Source organism: Urocitellus parryii, chromosome 4, assembly GCF_045843805.1.
Source record: "Urocitellus parryii isolate mUroPar1 chromosome 4, mUroPar1.hap1, whole genome shotgun sequence".
NCBI classification, from domain to species: domain Eukaryota; kingdom Metazoa; phylum Chordata; class Mammalia; order Rodentia; family Sciuridae; genus Urocitellus; species Urocitellus parryii.
Window position 1 is genome coordinate 142,176,719 of NC_135534.1, and position 23,710 is coordinate 142,200,428.

A 23,710-nucleotide genomic window follows, 5' to 3' on the forward strand; every position below is an offset into this window, starting at 1 on the left:
AATTGGGGAGTATAATAAAAAATACCAGCATCTATTATGCAAAACTTATTCAAGAAATTAAATGTTAAATTTTATTTAGTGAAAAATATGTACCAAATACTTTTGTGATGTTCTTTATAACTGCACAGAAGCTTTGGTTGGGCTTGACCATCTTTAAAACAACAAAACCTTATATATCTATTACTTCTGTTTATATTCAAGAAAGAGTGGCCCAATATATCAGGGGCCATGCAGCTATTTCACCTGGTAATACCTCTTTTGGAAACTTATCCCAAATAATAGTACAAAAGAAACAAGTTACAAGCACAAGGGTTTTTGGTTTTTCCCCACAATTCTTTTAGAATAGCAAAAAGTTAGAAGCAACCTAAAATGTAACAGTGGGAGAAAGGACATTAAATTACATCACAGCTACAGAATTAAAATTATGATCATTCACAGTGTTCATTACAAAAATTATATGGAACTGTAGGAGAATTCTTAAGATGTGGTGAGAGCAAGCTATAAAATATATTTGCATGCAGGAAAGAAGAAACTATTCAAAAATAAAAATAATTCTATTTATTAGGATAATGATTCAACAGATTTTTTTTTCCTTACATTTCAATCATGTTGTGTTTGGGTTTTTTTTATATGTATAGTTTTTCATTGTTGTTTGGGGGATTATTTATTTTTTGATAATGAACTAGACCATATCAAGTTCTATTTAAGAAGCTAGAGCACTTCTTGAACACTGTTGGATCTGCCTTAGAGATACTGCTCTCAGGTCATGTAACTTTTAGAAATGAGATAGGCTAGAAAACACCTTTACTATCCCAAATACTTCACTAAAGTTCTGTTGTTTATTTAAGAACTTCTTTTTCTGCTTATTAGTTATTTTGAGATTATGAGAATACATTCTTGACAACTGTGTATGACATATTTATGACAGTTTTATATGCCACAGTGGTTTGAAGTATTCTCTTTCTCTCCAATTCTTAGAAATTCACTTCACAATGAGGTTATATTAAAAGTCATTCAGAATGTTTGAATAGAAGAATAAAGTAATGTTTTGTTTTGTTTTGTAATTTTTCTTTTACAGGAAAGAGCTGATTCTCTCTGGCACTTTAAATCCAATTAAGGACTTACATCTAGGAAAACTGGCCTTAACTAAGTTTCCAAAGAGTCCAGAAACATGGATTCACAGGTGTGATTAATTTACAGCATAGTATTCTTGTTTAGAATTAACAATGACTGGAGGAAGAAACAGCATTGTGAAGCAGGGTTGTGTGTTGATTCAAAGCATGAATTCTAAAGTCATGTTACCTACATTTCCAATCTAGGGCTATCACTGGCTACCCAAGTGCTTGTAAAAAATGATTTCTTTTTAATTTTTTTTTTATTGTTGGTTGTTCAAAACATTACGTAGTTCTTGATATATCATATTTCACACTTTGATTCAAGTGGGTTATGAACTCCCATTTTTCCCCGTATACAGATTGCAGAATCACATCAGTTACACTTCCATTGATTTACATATTGCCATACTAGTAGTGTCTGTTGTATTCTGCTGCCTTTCCTATCCTCTACTATCCCCCCTCCCCTCCCCTCCCCTCTTCTCTCTCTACCCCCTCTACTGTAATTCATTTCTCCCCCTTGTATTATTTTTCCCTTTCCCCTCACTTCCTCTTGTATGTAATTTTGTATAACCCTGAGGGTCTCCTTCCATTTCCATGCAATTTCCCTTCTCTCTCCTTTTCCCTCCCATCTCTCATCCCTGTTTAATGTTAATCTTCTTCTCATGCTCTTCGTCCCTACTCTGTTCTTACTTACTCTCCTTATATCAAAGAAGACATTTGGCATTTGTTTTTTAGGGATTGGCTGGCTTCACTTAGCATAATCTGCCCTAATGCCATCCATTTCCCCCCAAATTCTCTGATTTTGTCATTTTTTAATGCAGAGTAATACTCCATTGTGTATAAATGCCACATTTTTTTTATCAATTCGTCTATTGAAGGGCATCTAGGTTGGTTCCACAGTCTTGCTATTGTGAATTATGCTGCTATGAACATCGATGTAGCAGTGTCCCTGTAGCATGCTCTTTTTACGTCTTTAGGGAATAGACCGAGAAGGGGTATAAGAAATGATTTAACCTCTTCAATTCTCAGTTTTCACATTGCTAAATGACAGTAATTATTATACTCATGTCATAGGGTTAATAGTTCAATGTACGTGGGAACACTACACATATAAACACTACCAAAGTGCCTGTCGTGTATTAAATACTTAGTAAACATTAGCTACTGCTAACTGTGGTAATGTGAAGACTGCATTTAGAGATTCAACTACAATGAGCATCTTGCATTTGAATGTGTTAGGTTGCATTCCTGGTAAAGAAGTTGGTGGTGATTGTTATGGTTATTCAAATTAACTTATAAAGGAAGCTAAAGGCAGCTAAGACAAAGGGTGCATAGGCCTAGCTATAATTACTAGAATCACTAATGCAAAGAGTAATTTTAAAGACCTGAGGTAGTGAGATGGAAATAAGGACCCTCAAAATCATGGCCAGCCAGAAGCTTATTTGTCTTATTTATAACTGCTTTTATTTGACTACAATTGAATGAAAAAGGTTTGTTGCCTGGTGGTAATGGAGAAGTTACTCTGTAGTCTATTCTCACTAAGCCACTTATTTTTAATTGTGGGCATTTTTATTTATTTCAGTATAAGGAATTTAGGTATAATTGTTCCTTTGGCTAGCATTTCAAGTCAGCTCCTCTCAAACCACAGTTGTATTTTCTTATTTACTAGAAATTGGAATAGGCCTTAGAGAGTCATGGCATTGTGTAGGGGCTTAAAAAGGGATGGGGCAGGGCAAGGAAAATATTAAAAATGCATTCATCAATTATTGGGTGTCTTTAGTTTTTTAATGAAGTAATAATTTTGTTAAACAAAACCTATTATTTAAACACGATGAATTGAGTTTTCTTATTCAATTTTCTGTACCTCTGGGTCAGAAATTTTTAGTATAAAAGAATGCTTTCATAAGAGAAAAATGTTTGTACAACCAAAAGCATTAAGTAGTTAGAAATGCTTTTTACAGCTTTTGGTTTAAATGTATGCTAGTACAGATCTTAAATAGACAAAGGGAAAAATCTATGGATGAAGACATTTTAAAACATCTTCTGATGGTTTAAATTATATTGTATTCTTTCTAGATTTTATGCTGCAATATAGAAATTTTGCATAATGAAAGCTTTCCAAGTGCAGCTTCTCATTTGCACACAAATATACACAGGGGTGAGGCATGCACATGTAATTGAAGATGTGAACCATGACTCTGCTACTAACATTTACCAGCCATTAATTAATACTCCATAACCATCACCACTACACATAAATACACAGACTAGTTCTTTTTATATTTCTTGGCCAAATGGAGTTTGGGAGTTGTCATTCAAAACTGATGATATTCTTTTTTTTGACAGATTTTAAAGTTTTAGAAAGTATTTCCTTTCCTGTTTGTCCTGTTTTTAGTCATACTCCTAAATTTAATTGTCTTCAAAACAGCAAGCCCTTCTTACTTCTCTCAAAATTAGGCTTATAGATAGGACTATTTTGCATTAATAAATAAATGCAGAGAACACTGAACAAAGAATACTGTCTTTTTTCCTCTCTGGTTTATGTTCTTTCCTCGTTTTTCCCAAATGCTTCCTTAACAGGCGATGGGTGCTACAACAGCTAATTCAGGAAACTTCCTTGCCTTCCTTTGTGACCAAAGGAAATTTGGAAACAATCCCTTCAGAGAGGACACAGCGACTAATACAAGAAGAGATGGAAGTCTGTGGTGAAGCAGCAGGGAGATATCCAAGCAATTATAATGCCTGGTCTCATCGCATCTGGGTGTTGCAACACTTGGCCAAGCTAGATGTCAAGGTAGGGCTATTATTCAGTCCCAGTGGGCAGACTATCAGCCTGCCCTTTAAATTTTCCTCAAAAGAATTTAAAGCTCTAAAGGAGCGGAGTAAGTAATGGTTCAGTAGCATGAACAGATCATGACTGCTGATACCCCTAGAGAACACCTGGCAATTATGGAAGTGTTTTCATTATCCACTAGTGTGGTTCTGGGGCACCAGTAAGGCTAGTGCATTGATAGACAAAAGGAGGCTAAACCATTCAGGGAAGGTTGAGCACTCACTTTGTCCTGAAACAAGAAAAGATTATTAAGCCTTTTAGAATTTGGAACTATTTTTTGGTAGTCTCTAGTTATATGCTCACTGTGCTGAATCAACTGGCTATCTTTTCCCAATATCCTCTCCTGGAAGTTGGGGAAGAAGAGGAGGTACAGAAGATACCACCCAGGTTTTCCCACATTTGACAGAGCCTGTAAATTATCTGAAGTTTCCTAGGTTCTATTCCAGGCCTAAAAATCAGAATGAGGTTGAATCCACAGATTCAGAGAATTATTTGGATGCAGTGTGGTTGGAACCTCTCATAACCTAATTTCAGTTTTAAAATAAGGAGATGGAGGTTTCCAAAGAATTTTAATAGTTTAGAGTTAGCCACAGTTGTACCATATATTATTCATCACTGAAATCCAGGTATCGCTTGTGCTCCTTTTTATATACTACAGCATCTCAATCCCCCCCCTTTTTTTTTCTTATGGCATTTTAATGCCATAAGAATCTCGAGTACTTATCTCCTTCTTCCTACATCTCCCTTTGCATGTTCTCATTCCCTATTTTATTTCCTAGCCAGAGATTCTTCCAGAACAAATAAGAGATTTTTTACTTTTAGGAGATTTTAAGCTAACAATTTTGGAAGAGAATCCCTTTTCCTTTCAGTTTATATGGCTATGAGTTTCAGGAGTGGAGTCCACCTGCTGGAGTAGAAAAAAGATCAAAACTTAGACTCCCATCAGCCTGAGTCCAAATTCTGCCCTTACCAGCTATATATAGGAAAGTGAGGCTTTAATGTTTTTACTTTTGAAATGAGGAGTCTACTCTCTGCCTCTGGGTTATTTTGAGAATTATTGCCTGAATTAATTTGTGGAAAGTACTGGGCATCTCAGAGAGGTTTACTAAATTTTAGTTTTTTATCTGCTCTCTCATGAATAAAAAAAAATTAGGTAAAATTGGCTATCAGTTTGCTTGATCAATTCAGTGTAATGTATTCATGAAAAAGTGCCAACCCCCCCATCATTCCCAGCCACTCTCCTGTGTACTGGTTGTGATAGTAAAGACAAGAACTTGCTATCAAAAAATTGAAACTGGTTCAGGAAGCAAATCAACACTTACAAAGCAGCATGTACTTGAAGGGACTGGGGGAACTCAGGATACATGTAAGAACAGAGAAATGGCTCTTCGTCTAGGTCTTTGGAAACAGCTGAGGCTGGAAGCATGCATACAAGTTATTTGATGTGTTGTCAGTGTTATGAAGTACTTTAGAGCTGTTTATCTCAACTCCACAGTTTGATAATGGAGAGAGTAGGAGTGGAGGATAGAGTGGAGGTTTGTGGGTCCAAAGGAAGGCAGACTCCAGGTGAGCTGAGAGGTCTTTGGAAACACTCCCGCCCGCCATGTTGTAGACTGTTTCAAGTAGCATTTCATAAAATCAGGAATAAGGGACCAAGGTATAATTTTTGTTACTTGAGTCCATCATATGTTAAAGATGACAGCTTATTAGTGGACTCTGGCTGAGCTGCCTGGATTTACTCATAGGCTCACATGTTGTCAGCCTTCCTTGACCTACCTTGGAGGTGTGGAGGCCTGCTGTTCTTCCTGTCACTGCCACCACTGCAGCATCTTTTGTTCTCATTGTTTTCAGGAAAGAGTGCTGAGTTTTCAAAATTTCTTTTCTGTTGTTAAAAGCCATTGGACCCAGCTAGGATAACATGTTCTGCTATGCTTTGTCTATTAGAGGAAGCAATACCAAAAGTATTAGTAATCTAGAGCAACTTAAAAATACATAAAAATAAACTGGCATTTTTTTAATTAGAAAATTGAAAATGACTTTTTAAAGTGCTAGTATCCTGTATGACATGAGTATGAAAATAAACATTGTAAAAATTGTTATCTTAAACAGTCCTGCTTCCAGGAATTCATCATAAAGAAATAATTGGGATGTGGTATTGTGTAATGATAAAAGGTTACATTCTGTGTTCATGCAGGCTAATTTGCATCCTGACTGTACCTCCAGTTTGCTCTGTAACCTTGAGGAAGTTAGCCTCTCTTTTAATTTTTGGCTTCCTTTTCCTGTCTCATCCACTGATGCACATTGAATGGACAGATTCACATGAAGTGGCTCTTACTAAGAGCCCAATAAACATTGGCCATTATATTAAATATGAAGGTCTGATATATAAAAGTAGCATTTATAATGGTTAAAAACTTGAAAAACTAATTCTCCAAAATTGAGGGACTAGGTACACATTACAGTTTATCACAGATTAGAATATTTCATTGCTCCTAAACACAGTACTTAGATAATTATTTAAAGATTGATATTCACAGTAGGTTAAGGTCATAATAAATATGTGGGGCACTTCATATAATTTTAATCTATTAAGCATTGAATGAGATAATAAACACTTGTAAGTGTTTGGAACATTGCCTGGTATATAGTTAATGCTCCGTAGATATTTTTATGTACATATATAATTCATGGATATTATTCTTAATTTTATAATAAGGATATATTAATTTTTTAGTCAAAAAGATCACAGAATAAAGAATGGCTAATAGGGTTTTTTTATATTTCTCTATGATGTCTGTGTTTAAATGAACATGTATTTTAGTAAGTTTTAAAATCTTATTTTTGAGGGGAGAGTAGGAGGGAAACTTGTTGTCAAACAGAACTACTAATCGATTTTTTAATGCTGATGTGGTATGTCACCTGAAAAAACACATGGAGTAGTTTCTTCAGAAAAGATATACAGCTGGCCATGGTGACACATACCTGTAATCCCAGCAATTTGGGAGGCTGAGGCAGGAGAACTGCAAGTTCAAGACCAAACTCAGAAACTTAGTGAGGCCCTATCTCAAAGGACTTAGTGTGACCCTGTCTCAAAATAAAACATAAAAAGGAGGCTGGGGATGTGACTCAGTAGTTAAGTAAGACTGGTACCAAAAAAAAAAAAAAAAAAAAGATATACAAATGGTCAGTAAGGACATGAAAAGCCTTCAGGATCATTAACCATCAGGGGAATGCAAATCAAAGCCACAGTGAGTGAGATACTGTTTCAAACCAACTAAAATGGCTGAAAGAAAAACAGATAATAACTATTGTTTATGAAGATATGGAGAAATTAGAGGCCTTTTTGTTGCCAGTAGGAATGTAAAATGGTACAATTCCTGTGGCATTTCCTCACATTAAACATGGAATTTTACATATGCAAAAACGTAAGGTTAAAACCCATATATTGTATTCTTGAGGGGAAAAATAGTTACCATGGAGGACCTTGAAGTTCTACGCATAGATGTATACCCAAGAGAATTGAAAACGTGTTCATACCAAACATTTGCAGCCACATTATTCATAGTAGCTAAAGAGTAGTAGCAACCCAAAATGTGTTATCATCTGTGAAAAAGAAAAAACAAAATGTGGTATGTTCATTGAATGGAACATTGGCCATAATAAAGGAATGAAATACTGGGACACCCTGTAATATGGATGACTCTGGAAATGTTTTGCTGATTGAAAGCAGCTATGTAATACATGATTCCATTTGTGTGATCAGAATCTGCAAAGCAGATTATCGAGTGTCAGACACTAGGAAGGAGAGACTGGGGGAATGACTCATTGCTAATACGAATGGGATTTTTTGGTTTGGTTTGGTCTGGTTTGGGGTTTGCTTTTGGGGATGTGATGAAAATGGTTTACATTAGATAGTAGTGACAGCTGTACAACTCCAAGTATACTAAAAACCACTGATTTATTTTTTAACTTAAAAAATTGACTTCAGAGTTCATTTGAAAGAATAAATCTTAAGAAATAAATTGTTGAATAAAAGAAGAACACTATACCACCAGATGTTTTAAATGTTTAAATAATTAAAACTATGGTACTGTTTCAGAAACTTAGTAATGGAAAGAATACCAAGCCCTGAAACAAATCCCATTGCATACTATGTACAGATTTCATCGATGATGACTATGACATTTCTCATAATTAAAGAGTTTTTATCCAGTTTGTTGATAAAAACTTACTTTGTGGAAAATAATTGGGTTTTTACTTCATACTACATAAGCTATGTGCAAGTGAACCAGGCAAATACTTCATGATATCACTTGTATGTGGAATTTTAAAAAGTTGAACTCATAGAAACAAAAAAGTAGAGTGATAATTGTAGGAGTTGGGATGGGGAAAAGAATAGGGAGTTGCTGGTCAAAGGTACTAAGTTTCAGTTAGGATAAATAAGTTTTGGAGATAATATATTTAAAATTTGCTAATAATAGGTCTTTAGTGTTCTAACCGTGACAAATATGTGGGGTGATAGATAAATTAATTAGCTTGATCATGGTAGTCATTTCACAGTACATACATAAAACACTATATTGTACACCATAAATACATAACAGTTTTTATTTGCCAGCTGTATCTCAGTAAACCTGGTGGTGGAAAAGATTAAAAAATTAATTGCATTAAGATATTGACCAGAAAAAGTGACAAATTGAGACTTAATATCTCATTAATATATAAATATCTCAGAAAACTGTAAAACATGACTATTACAAATATAAAGTTAGGTAACTCATAAATGAAGAGAATTAGGCAAAATAGGTATTTCATAAAGAAGAATCAAAGGGAAAATAAACATACAAAAATATTTAGCCTTTATTATAACTAAAGAAATGTAAGCTAAAATGAAGCTTTTTTTTTACTTAGTGAAGATTAAAGTATTGATGAAAAATTTAGGATATAGGCATTAATGTACTTCAAATAGAAATATAAATTATATAGCCTTTTTAGAGGGTACTTTGACATTATATATTAGTGTATTATTAATATTAATACTATATAATATTAATAATACATAATATATTAGTATATATTATATATATTATAATAACTATTACACGGTTGTTCTCTGTTCCAGCAAGTATACTTGTAGAAATTTATCCTAAGTAATTAGATATGCACATGGATTTATATATAAGATTGGTACTCATGTAAGAGTAGAAATAAATAAGGGAATAGTTAAATTGTGCTGATCTTTAGGGTAAACATTATGCAAGAGTTAAAATTGTTATAGAATAGTATTTAATGTCATGAGAAGTGGAATAAACTCAGTACAAAATAATATCCTGAGTTTGTGTTAAAAATAAACTTTGAGAATGGTGTGACTGATTTGTTAACAACCAGAGACATGAAAAACTGTGCTCTGTATTTGTACTATGAATTGAAATGATTCTGCTGTCATGTATAACAAATTAGAATAAATAAATAAACTCTTTGAGTGATAATGAACTGCAGTCGATTTCCATGCATGTATGAGTTTGTTAGGATGAACCAAACTACTATATATAACCGTTAAGCTCTTAAAAAAAAAAAAAAAAAAACCTCTTTGTAAAAGCGTGAATAGGGAAAAAAACCTGAAAGATTGGTTATATATCAAAGTTTTAAGAGTAGTAATTTATGGCTCATAGGATAATAGGTAATTTTTTTGTTTTTTTAAAATAATTTTTATTATTTAAATTTTCTATAATAATCGTTATCAATTTTATAATTAGAATGAAAACCATTGTTAAAAAATTTACAAGATTGATGGCATTTGTATTTTCTGTAGTCTTTCATTTTAAAACTGTTATTCCTCTAATTCATAGCCCTACTTTAGTTTTATTTTATTTACTTACTCATTTTTTAATGTGGCAGTTAGAAAAGAATACGTTCATTTAAGGTTTATCATATAAAGGCATTCATATTGTCAATATCTTAGATTTAATCCATATGTTTATTATGTCTTCAAGATCATTTAAAAGTAGTTCATTTATTTTTGGTTATTGCCTTTATACCATTTCTTCTGGTAAGAAAATGACCCAATGTTCTCATTAAAGTTTGTTCTTTGGATTAATAATGCATCATTATATATCTTAAGGAAAAGAATATGGTAGTTTTTTTTTTTCTTAAATGGTGTAAGGTTGTTTTGTTTTTGTTTTTAAGAAATTAATCTTGGGCTGGGGTTGTAGCTCAGTGGTAGAACACTTTTCTAGTATGTGTGAGGCACAGGGTTTGATTCCTAGCACTGCATATAAATAAACTAATAAAGGTCCATTGACAACTAAAAAAATTTTTTAAAAATATTAATCTTTTTGAAAACCTTTTATATATGGTATTTTTGCCTCAAAATCAAACAATTTCATTTTTTAACATAGAAATATTCTATAAGAAATGATCTAAAGGATTTTCATGAAGTGGAGTACTCTTTTCAATCCATATTAAGATGCCAGGCTAAAAAGTAAAAAGCTGCTGTGTTTTAGCCTAATGTCCTACAGACTGATTCTTCAAAAAAAATGTAATGACCTTAAAACTAATTTTCCTGGTAGAAGTTCAACTGGCACTATTTTTGCTTACTTTTTAAAATAAAAAATATCTTGTTTTCAGAGACTCGCCAGCTATCACCTCTGTAATAAATTTAGATGGTGATTAATAAACTCATTAGAGCTTAGAGAAAATATTTAAAACACATCATTGATAAACCATGAATGTCCTACTTGGAAGTAATCTTACTCCTTTGTACTTGTCATCTCTTTTATTAAATTGTTCATTCATTCATTCATAAAATATTTATATATCCATTACTGATGACAGTGGGTATGAGGTAATGGACATATCAATTAGAAATGAATAAGCATCTTACAGAGTTTAAAAACAAATAAAGCACCTTCAGAATTTAGTGTGAATGAAGACATGCAAAGAATTTTTTAATGTGCATGCTGGGTTATAAAAGTACTGTGGAAGTTCAGAAGAGGGAAAGATTTCTTGTAGGGAAGAAAGGGATGTGTGAGGAGTGGAGAAGAGATCATAATACAGGAGAAGGTATTTGCTGGGGACCTATGACAAACAGATAAAGGCATCGTTTGGCATCGTGCTGTTTCTATTATTTACTGTTGACAAGTGTATATCTGGTGTTCTTTAGCTGGTCTGAAAATCCCCTGATGGATTGTGGTAGGCCCTTGATAATTCTGTTCATTGCTCAAAATTCTTGGACTACCTGTTCAAGACCGTGCCAAAACTTACTTTCCTTTTCTTTCTTGTCCCCACCCCGCCCTGCCCCACAAATGCTGCTTTGGTTTCTATCATTCTTTAATTTACAAGGTTGGTTATACAAAGATTTGAACATTTTACTGCTGGATTTTATTTATTAATTCACTTTAAAACCTCATTTATCATTGATGGCGAGTTGGAAACAAAAATAGTCATGAGCCCTTACAAAATCCTATATTCATGCATCATGGTTTTGTACTAAGCTCTTAGAATTAAGTAGTGAACAAAACAGGTATACTGTTTGCTTTCATGACACTTATAGATAATAGAAAAACAGATAATTATATTTAATCTATAATTGAACAGATATAGTATATTTTCATGTTAGATATAATGCATATTAAATAAAATAAAGTTTAATCAAATTAACCTGCATTTATATTTTCCTTCTATATTAACATTACTTGTAAGTGACTGTCTTAATGTTTGACATTATTTTAAAATTTGGCTTTTCTCTCCATGTGCCCATCAGAATGTGAATAGTCAAGGTCAAGGGAAAGAAAGATAGATCTTTTGGTTCTGTGGTTTTAAAACAAATTCCTGTAACTTTATAAGGGAAGAGAGAAACCAGCATGCATTAAACTTCTAAACGACAGCACTGTGCTAGACAAGGTGTACAAAATATTGGTGAGAATGGTATTGTTTAAAAAAAAATCAAAGAGAAATTAGAGGTGCTAATAGAGAAGAAAAATCTTTAGAAAATTCCTCTTCTCACTTTTCTTTTTTTTTCCTTCAAGATTCTTCTTGATGAACTATCTTCTACTAAACATTGGGCATCCATGCATGTTTCAGACCACAGTGGATTTCACTACCGCCAGTTTTTGTTAAAATCTTTAATGAGTCAAACTGTGACAGACAGTTCTGTATTGGAGAAAAACACTTTGAGAAATGAACCAGCCCTAGTTCTTCCAAAAGATGAAGAAGCAGCTGCTTCAACAGAGGAACCAAGGATGAATCTTCCCCATCTCCTAGAAGAAGAAGTGGAATTCAGCACAGATCTTATTGATTCCTACCCAGGACATGAAACCCTTTGGTGTCATAGGTAAGAGAAGAGAAAAACCCATTTCCTACATGAAATTGGCATGTCTTGATGAGAGCTGCAGAAGGTGTTAAATCTGACTTCTGCCTGTTTAGGTATTCGTAGGCATCTGATTTTGGAGCTTTGCCTATGTGAGTAAGAAAGGGTTTATGTTACCATATCATTATTATTAACATAAGTTTCTGGTGCAGTTTTTTGCCTATGGCTTAGGACAGTAGTAGTCAGCCTTTACTTTGCAACAGAATAATCTGTGTTACTTCCAAAATAAAAGGAAAACAAGACAAATAAAAGTTTGTGGACTCCCTCTTTGGAGACCGTGATATTTAGCATATCTGAGATGGAATTTTGTTATTTTTTTTGCCATTAATATGCCTAAACAAATACAAAATAGAACAAAAATCTTCAATATCAAAACAATCTCAAGTCCCAATCTACCTTCTCTTGAAAACGTAGAATAAGGGTGTCTTAATTTTAAGAGGAAAAAATAATTTTCAGCTGGGCTTGATGGTGCATGCCTGTAATCACAGTGAATCAGGAGGCTGAGGTATGAGGATCACAAGCTCAAGACTTGTTTTGTTGTTTTTAAAAAAAAAAAAAAGACCACAGGGTTTAATCAATTTTAATGCATAGTCAGAGTTAAAACTATTGATTAAAGCCTGAGGGAAAAAAGTAAGTTTTATTATTTTTTTACCCTAATGATCTACAAATTAACGAAGTGTAATATCTTGATGCTTTTTGTTTATTTAAATTTTAAAAAATTTAAAGAATTTCTCTTGGGATACAGAGAAAGACTAGTAGAAAGGTGTGAAACAGAATATAAGACTTACTTGTGTTAGTCAGGAGGTAGGTGTTTTAAAAGTTTGCATATTAATAAAATTACTGAGATCTGTCCATACTCTTGTCCAGTCTGGTTTTAGGCTGTTTGAGGAGATGGACACCTGCTAGTCTATGCTCAACCTACTCAGAAAACAATCTCTCCTTTTTGGCACATTCATGAATAGAGAATTATCTTTCACTTATGTGTTTCGTACTAGGAAATGAGCCCCTTGCCTCTGAGCTACTTCCCCAGTGCCTTTTTTCTTTCCTTCCCTACCCTGCCCTGCCCTGCCCTTCCCTTTCCTTTCCCCTTCCCCTTTCCCTTCCCTTTCCTAGTTCTCACTAATTTGTTGAGATATAACAACTTAGAAGCCATGTAGTTTATCATATTGTCTACCAGAAATGTTTCCCTTACCCCAAATCAGTGTTTTGAGATTAGCAACAGGGATTTCATTTTGACAAATAGTTCCAGGTGATTTTTTAAGGACACGAGAACTGCTCTTCTTAGAGAAAGAACAGAAACTGTATCTTTTAAAGTGTTTTTCTTAGAGTTCAGCACAGATCCACTACATATGGATGTTTAAGACTAGTGATGGATTTACAAGATAGTGATTGATTTCTAGATCATAAGACCAACTGCAACAGATGTGTTCTTTTAATTAAAAGGATTGGATAAAGGCTATGGACTAATCCTCTGGATGAACCCTTTAATTCCCCATTTCTAGAATCTCTTGTCTTCCAAGATATCAACGAGATTAGTTTTTTATTTTGTTATATATAATATTGATATTATATAAAACAGATATTGATTGAACTAAGACCTATTTCTATTTTCATGTTAAAGTAATAACTTCAAGTTGTCATCATTCAGTAAATGCTTATTGAAAAACTTTTAATAGTGTTCTTTCTCACAAAACAAACAAGTAATCTGAAGTATTTGTCCAAATACCCAGACTTCATGTCAACTGTTTTTCCTAATTCCTAATTCCTCTGTTTATTTTGGGGTTATGAAGTGGGCCACAAACTCAGCACTGTGTATATGTTGATATGATCACAATTTTTTTCCCCTGAAAAGCTTAACTTTGCCATGAGATTTTCTTTATTCTCTTCCTCCCCCTCCCCCATCATAGGCGGCATGTTTTCTACCTTCAACATCACTTAAATGGTAGGTTTCCTCACAGCATGACCCAGCTGTCACCTGCAGACAGTCCTGGAGAGACTTTGAGTGATTTGCACCTCATCCCAGCAGATCCTCGGCTGTCTCAGGCAATGGAAGTAGATGGATTGAATGACTCAAGCAAGCAAGGCTATTCCCAAGAAACCAAACGCCTGAAGCGGACCCCAGCTCCAGATTCTTTGGGCCTAGAAATGGAGCACAGGTTCATTGATCAAGTATTGTCCACTTGCCGGAACATAGAGCAAGCCAAGTATGCCAAAGCATACAGGAAATGGCTGGTCACTCTGAGTCAATGAAAGTGGATTAATCCTGTAAGGTTCCCCTTTTAGTGCAATATTGCTTTCCTTTCTTATTGACATAGTTGCATGAACTGTTTGCTATTATTGGCTAATATGTTCCTCATCTTTAGGTTAAAAGTCCATAGGAAACCTTACATTTTATTTATTTTATTAAGAACTGGCATTCCTTTGGGGATACAGTAATTGTATAGCTCCTTACTAAAAAATGAGTCTTAAATTCTTTCTTTTTAACTCCTCATCCTTTATATTTCTATACATGGGGTTTTCACTCAGTTCTTATAATTGGGTCACATATACATCCACCCACCTCATTTTGATTGCTATATAGGCAAATTTTTTAAATCAAAAATTTTTGTTGTAGTTCAGCTTAGAAACATTAATACAGATGCAGAAGAACTTAATTTATTTTCAGAATCAAATGGCTAGATGTTTGGATATGTGAAAATATAAATCAGTTCTTTTTCTAGCATGTTCTACTCAAAAGTATAGACTAATGTAACCAAAGTCAGAAGTATTGAAATTTATATTAAAAAAATGCTTCCAATGTAATCCATTTTTAAATGATTATTTAAAAACAGAATCTAATTTAAGAGTTTATGTAAGTGTAGTACTGGAAAATTATTTTTATTACTAGCTTTGATAGGTTGTTTTTTACCTCATATTTGGTATATGCCAAAACAGTCATATCAGCCCTGATAAAATAAATTTTTAAAAAACCCAGAATGCCATTTTTAGTTATTACTACTTTTTCTTTTCCAAAATCATTCATGAAAAATGGAAGAAATATACATACAAATGTATTCATACAAACTCCTTTTTAAAAAATTAAGTTATTGAGATTATACTGGATAAACTACAAAATTTTGTGGACTATGAAAAGTTTACTGGCTAAAGCCAGGAGGAAAGAATAGTTCAGGAGATTAATTCTTCAGTTTTTATTTAAAAACAGAACACTTTGATACAGGATTTTATCAGGGATGAAGTACCAAAGTATCTACATTAATGCTGTATCTTAATTTTCAATAACAAGGGCTGAGTTTTTCAGGTTGATGAAGTGGGACTAGGGAAAGAGTCAGCTAATATCTACTTTCTTATTATATTTTCTCCTTTGTAAATGGTCTGTATTTCTTCTTTCTGTATACTGTTTTCTTTATTTCACCACTCCATTCCATATTTTTTTGTCACTTTGACTTGTGTATAATTTTCCTCATTTGTCTTATTTCAGGAATGCCTACTGAAGATTTTATGTTCTCTGTTTCAGTGAATTTCATTCCCATCTAAATACACACACACACACACACACGAAATATGAATAGAAACTGCCCCTCTAAAAGTTTCTCTAATGATGAAGCTGTTTCTTTTCCTACGTGTATACAAATGTGAGTAATAGTTATAGAAATAAGTATGACCACCATGCTTTGCCTCTTCTCCTTTTTACTTGCTTAGTAATCTGTAAGGTGGGGAGAAAGATGTAGGGAAAGGCAAACCTCTCCTGTCTCAATCTTGTGAATAGCCAGGACTTGAGTTAGAAGTACTATTTTAAGGGAAATGGAATAGGTCCTTTATTTGGGCATCATGGTTTTGTTGAGCGGTGAACTGTCAAACTGAATGATATACTTGTAAGAACACCAGGAAAATTATCTAGCCTGGCCCCAGTAGACAGATGTTGCTCTTATCTCTTGGGGCAAAAATTACCATTTTTATACTTTATATAATTTTTAGGAGAGAAAATAATTGCCATAATGAACTTAATTCCATGGCCCTTTGTGTACAGAGCTTATTTTGAATCAGAATACCTCAAGGTCTATGTAGATTTCTGTGGATAAAACCCATTAGATTTATGATTTTCAACTCCTGCAGGGGTTGAGTAGAAACTGCACAGAGATGACATGAGAGGTTCAGCACATTCCAGTAATACATGTTGCCAAATTCTGGACTACTCAGTATCACTGTTTTCTCAAGCATAATTTTTAGTATCCTAAGTAATAGGGCTTCTTTGATGTGAGTGCAACTACTTTGATGTGAATACACATCAGGACATGAATATAGATAATATCCTGAGAACATTAGTTAAACTTTTATAGTGCACTATGCCTTTTTATTCCTTACACCCAATATCTTGGTCATCTTTGTTGTTAACTGCTCAAACCCACCACTTTTTGAAGCAATGTAGTGTTTTAATATACCTTGGTCTTCTTTTCTTAATAAAGTTTTAAATAGAGAATGAGAATACAAACAGTATGAGAATACAAGTCAGTATGTGACTTTTGTATGCTACTTTATTTTAAATTTGCATTTTTCAAGTGTTCATTCACAGGAAAACTTAGAATTGCCCTATATGATTATTTTTGTTTTGCCCCCCCCCAAGTGATTAACATTTAAACTGACTAGCATAATATGTCTTTGCCTAAATGAGCTCATGCAGTAGAAAAAGTAGGTCTGTTTTCAGGGGCTTGTTAGCCTTATTTTTCTTCAAATATGTCATTGTTTAAAAGGGAAAGATAGTTTAGATTTGACATGTTTCATCACATTTTCACTGAAAGAGTAATAGTTCATTATCCTGTGGATCAAGAATACTACTGACAAGCAAAAAAGCAGTAGGTAACTAACACCTTCATAACACTCTTCACCCTGCCTTTTTAATGTAGACTTATTTCAGTAATATAGTATTTCCAGACTCTACTGTGTGTGCCTTGCTCATTGTGAGGGCTCACTGACTACTTATTAAATGAATGATTGATTAACTGAAGAAGGGAAAAGATTGGTCATGAGTGATGGATAGAGTGATGATTGAGAAATTGTTTGTGAATAATACTTAGGGAGAGCTGTTGCATATAGAAAAAGTTAATTTAAATTTATTTTCTTCATTACTTTGTTTAAACTCATTAAATTCAGGCCAAGAAATGCAGCTCTAGAATTATCAATGAGCTATACCTTAATCTGCATTAAACATTTATAGAAACCCACTTGCATTAAGGATACTACTTTCTGTTTACTTATTTAAGGACACATATACAAAGCTTGAACCATTTGAGAACAGCTGAAGAAATTCTTTGATTTCAATGTCTTGTTTATTGTATCTTCATGAATAGTTATTTTATGCTTCTCCTTTTTTCCCCATTAATTTGAACTGTGAATCTTTTAGTTATTTCCTAAACCTGAAGAGTTGTTTTTTAAGCTTAAGTATCTGATAAATATTAATATCTACTATTATTTCTTTAGAAACTCCAGGCCCAGACTTTCAGTCACACTTCTTAATTCTTCTAGTACAGTTCTAATTTAAATTGAGAGCTTCATTAATTTCTTTCTTTTTTTTTTTTAAGCACTGCTAGGCTAGGGATCATACTCCACTTTATTAATAATTAGTAGGATTAAACATATACAGGTTGTCACAAAAAACACTTAGATATTCAAATAAGGAGTTTGGTGACATGTGGAAACAAAAGTTTTTGGATTTTTATGCAGCAGTCTATAAGAAAGCATATACATTTGTGTGGTTTTGATATGTTCAGTTCATACCAGTTTGTACTTGGTGAATGAATATATGTGTAAAAAGAACTTGTAATATTGCTGCAAACATAATTATAATTTTCTCTCATATAGCATCACATGGTCTATGACATGGGCTAAATGCAATTTAGGAGTAGAACTACCACTTGCTATACAACAATCTCTACCTTAGAACCCTTGAATTATAGAAGATGCTGAAGATCTAGTTGCAAAAGAAAGTAGCACATGATTGGAGGGGCAGTGTAAAAAGCTGTTTTAAGTTTACTGTTATTTTTTTACTAGGAAATTATATTTTAAAACTAAGATATTTAAAGTATGCTAAAATTTTTGAACACCATTATAACAACTTAATCTTTTGTCTTTTGAATGAATTCCTCAAATAGACCTGCAAACTCTAGCATTCTATGTGCTGCTGCCTCCCTGTGCTCTGTAATGATCTCCTATTTATTTGAGATGTGTGTTGAGGCACTGGAAAGTTTAGGCAAATTCAGTATCATAAAGGCAGAGAGCCAGAAAAATCAACCCGAAGAATTCTACTTTCTGTCACACAGTGTCTTTTTAAAACCAACTGTACATACTGTGTTAATTTGAGTGCCTTTGTAACTTGGGGTCGGAGCAGGATCATGTTACTTTAAACTCTAATATTTAGATAGAAAACAGGGACATAAAACAGCTGAATATGACTCATGATTTTATTTATTCCCTTTGTTAGACCTGGTCCTATCTTATCCTTTGATGAGATACTGATACAAGAAAGTAGAGTCCTTTATTTCTATTTCATTAGTTCTCTTTTTTCCCCCTAAATCCATATTCGATTTTTTTTTTCCATTTAGTGGTGTTGGGGATTGAACCCAGGGCCTTGTGCATGCAAGGCAAGCACTGTACCAACGGAGCTATGTCCTCAGCCCTCATTAGTTCTCATTTTTAAGCACCCTATAAAGAATTAGTTCTTTCTGCAAAGCAACTAACATTTTGGGGATTACATGCATTGCATTCAGAGGTTTGTGTGTGCACAATTTTGAGACAGCCTGAAACCTGTGCAGACTGAGTCCAAAGGGAAGCTGGAACCTCTCCCTAAAATAAATGCCAGATGATTATCCTAAATGAATCCTCTGCCTTACTCTAAGGACCTTCTTTCCCATCCACATTCAGGCTTAATGTAGGATAGTTGAAAGGGGGAAAAGTAGGACTTTTTTTTTTTTTTTGTCACATATAAGAAGAAAGGAAGTAAATTCTAAGATGAAATCTAAAATGTGTCATTTATGTATTTGTTTTTGGGAGTAGGAATTTCACATTTCATGATAGCAAATAATTCCTCATAATTTCAGAAAAATATATAAGTAAACTTTCAAAGTGCTTTATAGAGAATTTTTCAATAATATATTCTATAGGCAGCAGTATGCTATGTTCAGAGTAGAGTCAGAAAACCAGTGTATCCATTGTGGATCTGGGATCAGAAGGAAATCTCAGGCTCCCAACTTAGAATTCTCTACTCTTACCAGGTTATGTTAACACTGTAAAACCAAACTCTCTGCTGAAAAACAACAACAAAAAACACCAAACCAGCTTAGTCTGCTGGTAAAACATGCTTCCAAGAATATTAGCTATATGTAGTTTGGACTTTCTGGATAATAATATCCATAAAGCTAACTCTGATTTTTCTTATATTAGTCTATTGTTGATCCTCAGGGCATAGAAGATTTAGTTCAATTTAGGATATACTTTTTTTATTCAGTGGCAAATAAAAAAGGATAAATATATTACTAGCTCTTAAAGGTTTAGTATATATAGTATTTTTTATAAATCACTACCAATGCAATAGCTAGTAGATGATCTGTGACTGCCTCAATTCATCTCTCTGCTTTAGTTCTTGTGGCTGTGTTATGAACATTCTTTTATATATGTCTTCTGTAGAAATGATTTCTGAATTATATTTTCATGTTTGAGGAGGTGGGGGAGACTATTTTGCATTAACTGACATCATTCTCAATTTTTAGAAATTCTGTTGAGGAAACTGATTACTGTTGGCTTTCAAAACCATGACTACTTTGCTCTCTTAGACATCTGTTTCCCTGAGAATGTTTTATGTGCAGAACCTATGCATGTTCAATACATTGCATAATACCTAAAATGTTATGGGAATTCAATAATTGGTATAGGCTCGATCGGTAAAACTAGCTCATAGCAGTCTTATTGTCCACATTGTTAGCTTTTGGTAAAATACACCAGTTTGCGTGAATACATAATCATATTCAAATATACAAGATAAATATAACAGTTGTACACCATTGCAAGTGAGGTTTAGATACTTTTGAGATTATCTAGGTGTGTATACAGATGTACATGTATATGAAGGATTTGCAGCTTGAATTTATATGGTGGCTTTTACAAAGAATTTTATCCAAAGAATTGTTATTTTTGTATTTGCTTAAATGCTACTAGTTCAGGCACTTTTTAAAATTAGACCAACTCCCTCCAGCAAAGCTGGAAATCTAACAAAACAAGTGCCCATTTGCCCTAATTAACCAGATATTTGTTTGGGTAAACTGTTTATGTTAAGTTTTTGATGGTCTACAAATTAAGACATTGTTTTTTCCTCTCATACTTATAGGGAAATTGGCCTTAATTTCATGTCTGGTAATCAGTTTCCTCAAAGTACTATGCAGCACACAGTAGATTATTTATTTATCTTTATAAGGTGGTAATGCATTGAGATTTTTCATTCTGTTTTGGGTCATAGGGATGTACCATTGTATGTAACTAAATATTGACTCAAGCAGCATTCTACCAGAAATGTTCATATGTTGTCCTCCCTCATCAAATGTCATGCTTTTGAAGGAGGTATTTTATACTATTAGTTAAAGAATGGGCCTAGACTGAGTGCAATCAAAGTAAGTGCTCAATAAACACCTAGTTGATTATTAGTCTGTCATATTAACAATGAACTTTCATCAAGGAAACCAGCATTATCTTTTCATTGAGAAGTATATATTTAAAATAATATATGTGTGAAACTGAAAAATTATATCATTTCACATTAATTATTAAGCTTATTTAGGCTAGAGTTAGTGATTTGTAATAAAAATATTGTTTATATAGAACATGGTCTGAAGATAGGAGATGTAAAAAGATTAGATAATATCTGAGGCATATTAATTGATTAAAAAAATAGGTAGCTGGACTCTAAGGAGAACTACTGTAGTCTTCTGTAATCATTTTATATATTGGTATATATAGTACTATCTGGGTTAGTTTTATTTCTCCTTAAATTTTAGTTTCATTCCAATATCTTAAAAGTGGTAATGGTAAAATACAAATTTATGCTAAATAACTCCTACTTAAACATCTTTGACATGAGGAGGAAATTTTTATGAATAATATAGTAGTTTCACTATGTGTATTGTGGCTTTCAGAGCATTTTTGTCAGAGTTCACCTGATGTAAAAAAAAAACATTAAAAATTTTGAAACAAACATTCCTATGTGAGCTATGAGGAAACAAATGTATAGTACAAGTGTAGTTAGGCATTGATGTTTGGTGAGATTCTTGATGCATGACTATAATGCTGGCTTCTGACTGAAATGACCGTGTCAGTATTGTATTTTGGGTTTATCTTGTTCTAGGAGAAAAATGGAATGTATACTAGATTAACTTAATGTTTTTAAGTTGGAAAAAATATGAGGTATTATAAGTATGCCAAATGTTTATACACTCTACTACAATAGGAGAGGAAGGAAAAAAATTTTAAAGTAGTAATTTTTTTTTAATAGCTTCTAATTTCTTTTTTAACCCAAGATCCTTATACACTAGTCACTTGCCTGGTTTAACACTGAGAGACTGTAATTTAAGGGAAAGATTTTAGATACTATTCTGCTATTAGAATATCGTGCATGTTAATATTACAGTGCTTGTAGATTTCCCAAGAAGAATATTTCCATAAATTGACGTCAATATTGTTTTTTTCTTGTAACTTATGTTCAAATGGACAAGTTACATATATGCTCTGTGGTACAGAGTCAGATCCTGGGCATTAAAGATTAGTTTGGCTAACTTTACTGAAGATACTAATTGTCTTCACTGATTGCACTGCTGTGTTTCTTAATCCATTTTCCCCCATAGAGCAGTCTGTATGGAAGTTTCTTTTGCTCCTACCATATACTAATTGATTTTTGTTTAAGGCTTAAATATTTTATGAATTCTTTTTACACTTAAAATGTATACCTTACAGAGGGATAAGGATAAGATTTGCAGTAAGGTATGTGCAGAGTGTGCTTTCACTGTTTGGGGAATTAGTACCACAGAGTACTTAAGGCTAGTATAATGATCATAGATTATATATACTTGAACTCTTCAATAGAAATATAATATGTGGGCTGGGGTTGTGGCTCAGCAGTAAAGCGCTCACCTACCACATGCTAGGTGCTGCGTTCATCCTCAACACCACATAAAAATAAATGAGTAAAATAAAGGTATTGTGTCCAACTATAACTAAAAAAATAAATAAATAGATAGACTTTTTTTTAAAAAAAGGAAAGAGAGATGAGCCACAAAGTAATTTTTAATTTCCTTGTAGTCAGTTGAAAGAGGTGAAATAAACTTTAATAATATATTTTATTTAACCAGCTATTAAAAAAATTACCATTTCAACATATAATCACTGTAAAAATTATTAATGAAATATCTTACCTTTTTTTCTATATTAAGTCTTCAAAACTCAGTGTGTAATTTACAGTCACTACATCTCAATTCTGACTAACCATGTTTCAAGTTCTCAAGTCATGTGTGGCTAAAGGGTATTTTATTGGACAATTCATGTGTACATGGTACAAAGTGTGACTATTTTAAATTCAGAGATGATGAGGCAGACATAAAATTATGGTACTTCAAAATAATTTAGAAAAATGTCTACTAGAATTGTCCACTTGTTTTCCTTCATCTTCATTTAAAATTTGCTCTCAACATATGATCAGTTGATTCCAATTTGCCAGGTGTTATTTAAGGAGAAAGAAATTCTATGCCATGTAAGATGCAATGATGTACTGATTATAACAACACATTTTTTCAGTTTTAGTCACTAAATTCTGTCTTGTTTCTTCAAAATAATACCTTAAATTGCATGTTAATTGTGTATTTGCACCTATTTTGGTTTTGTATTATTCTTAATGTATAATGATGTATATTAACAAACAGCCCTAGGATTCTTTCTATGCAGTGGTCTTCCAGTATCTTATTGGTACACTTATTTATGATAAATGGCAGAGAAGTAGAATGAGCCATTCTTTTTTCCATTAGATTTATTTTTAACATGTGACCATGTACCAAGCAGCTACAAATTATTGTATTTCTGTAGAATATGGAAAATAGTGTTTGTCTTATATTTGCTAAATATCTGCAATTTCTAAGTAAATTTTTCATCTCCTAAAATGTGTTAGATGTGATTTTATTTTTACTTCTGGTGGTTGATGCTTTACACTTTGATTTAGCCCACCATACTGCCTAGTTAAATTGCTTTGATGTTGGTTAAGAAGGAGTGGTATGAACTGTTATCTTAAGTGAAACCAGTGATTTGATTACCTATATTTGTAGAAAGAAATTTAAATGTTACCATGTCTAGAACATAAAAGAAACATTA

At 33.0% G+C, this 23,710-nt stretch overlaps 1 protein-coding gene across 1 annotated transcript in view; it reads left to right on the plus strand.

The window, feature by feature from the left end:
- The window catches only part of Ptar1 (protein prenyltransferase alpha subunit repeat containing 1), a 54,481-nt gene extending 30,990 nt beyond the window's left edge, over positions 1-23,491 (plus strand). Inside the window, exons 4-7 of the mRNA XM_026389248.2 lie at positions 1,079-1,183; positions 3,696-3,909; positions 11,976-12,280; positions 14,224-23,491. Of these exons, the coding sequence (XP_026245033.1) occupies positions 1,079-1,183; positions 3,696-3,909; positions 11,976-12,280; positions 14,224-14,566 (967 nt within the window). The 3' untranslated portion in view covers positions 14,567-23,491. The remainder of the gene's footprint in view (positions 1-1,078; positions 1,184-3,695; positions 3,910-11,975; positions 12,281-14,223) is intronic.
- The last annotated feature ends 219 nt before the right edge of the window (positions 23,492-23,710 follow it).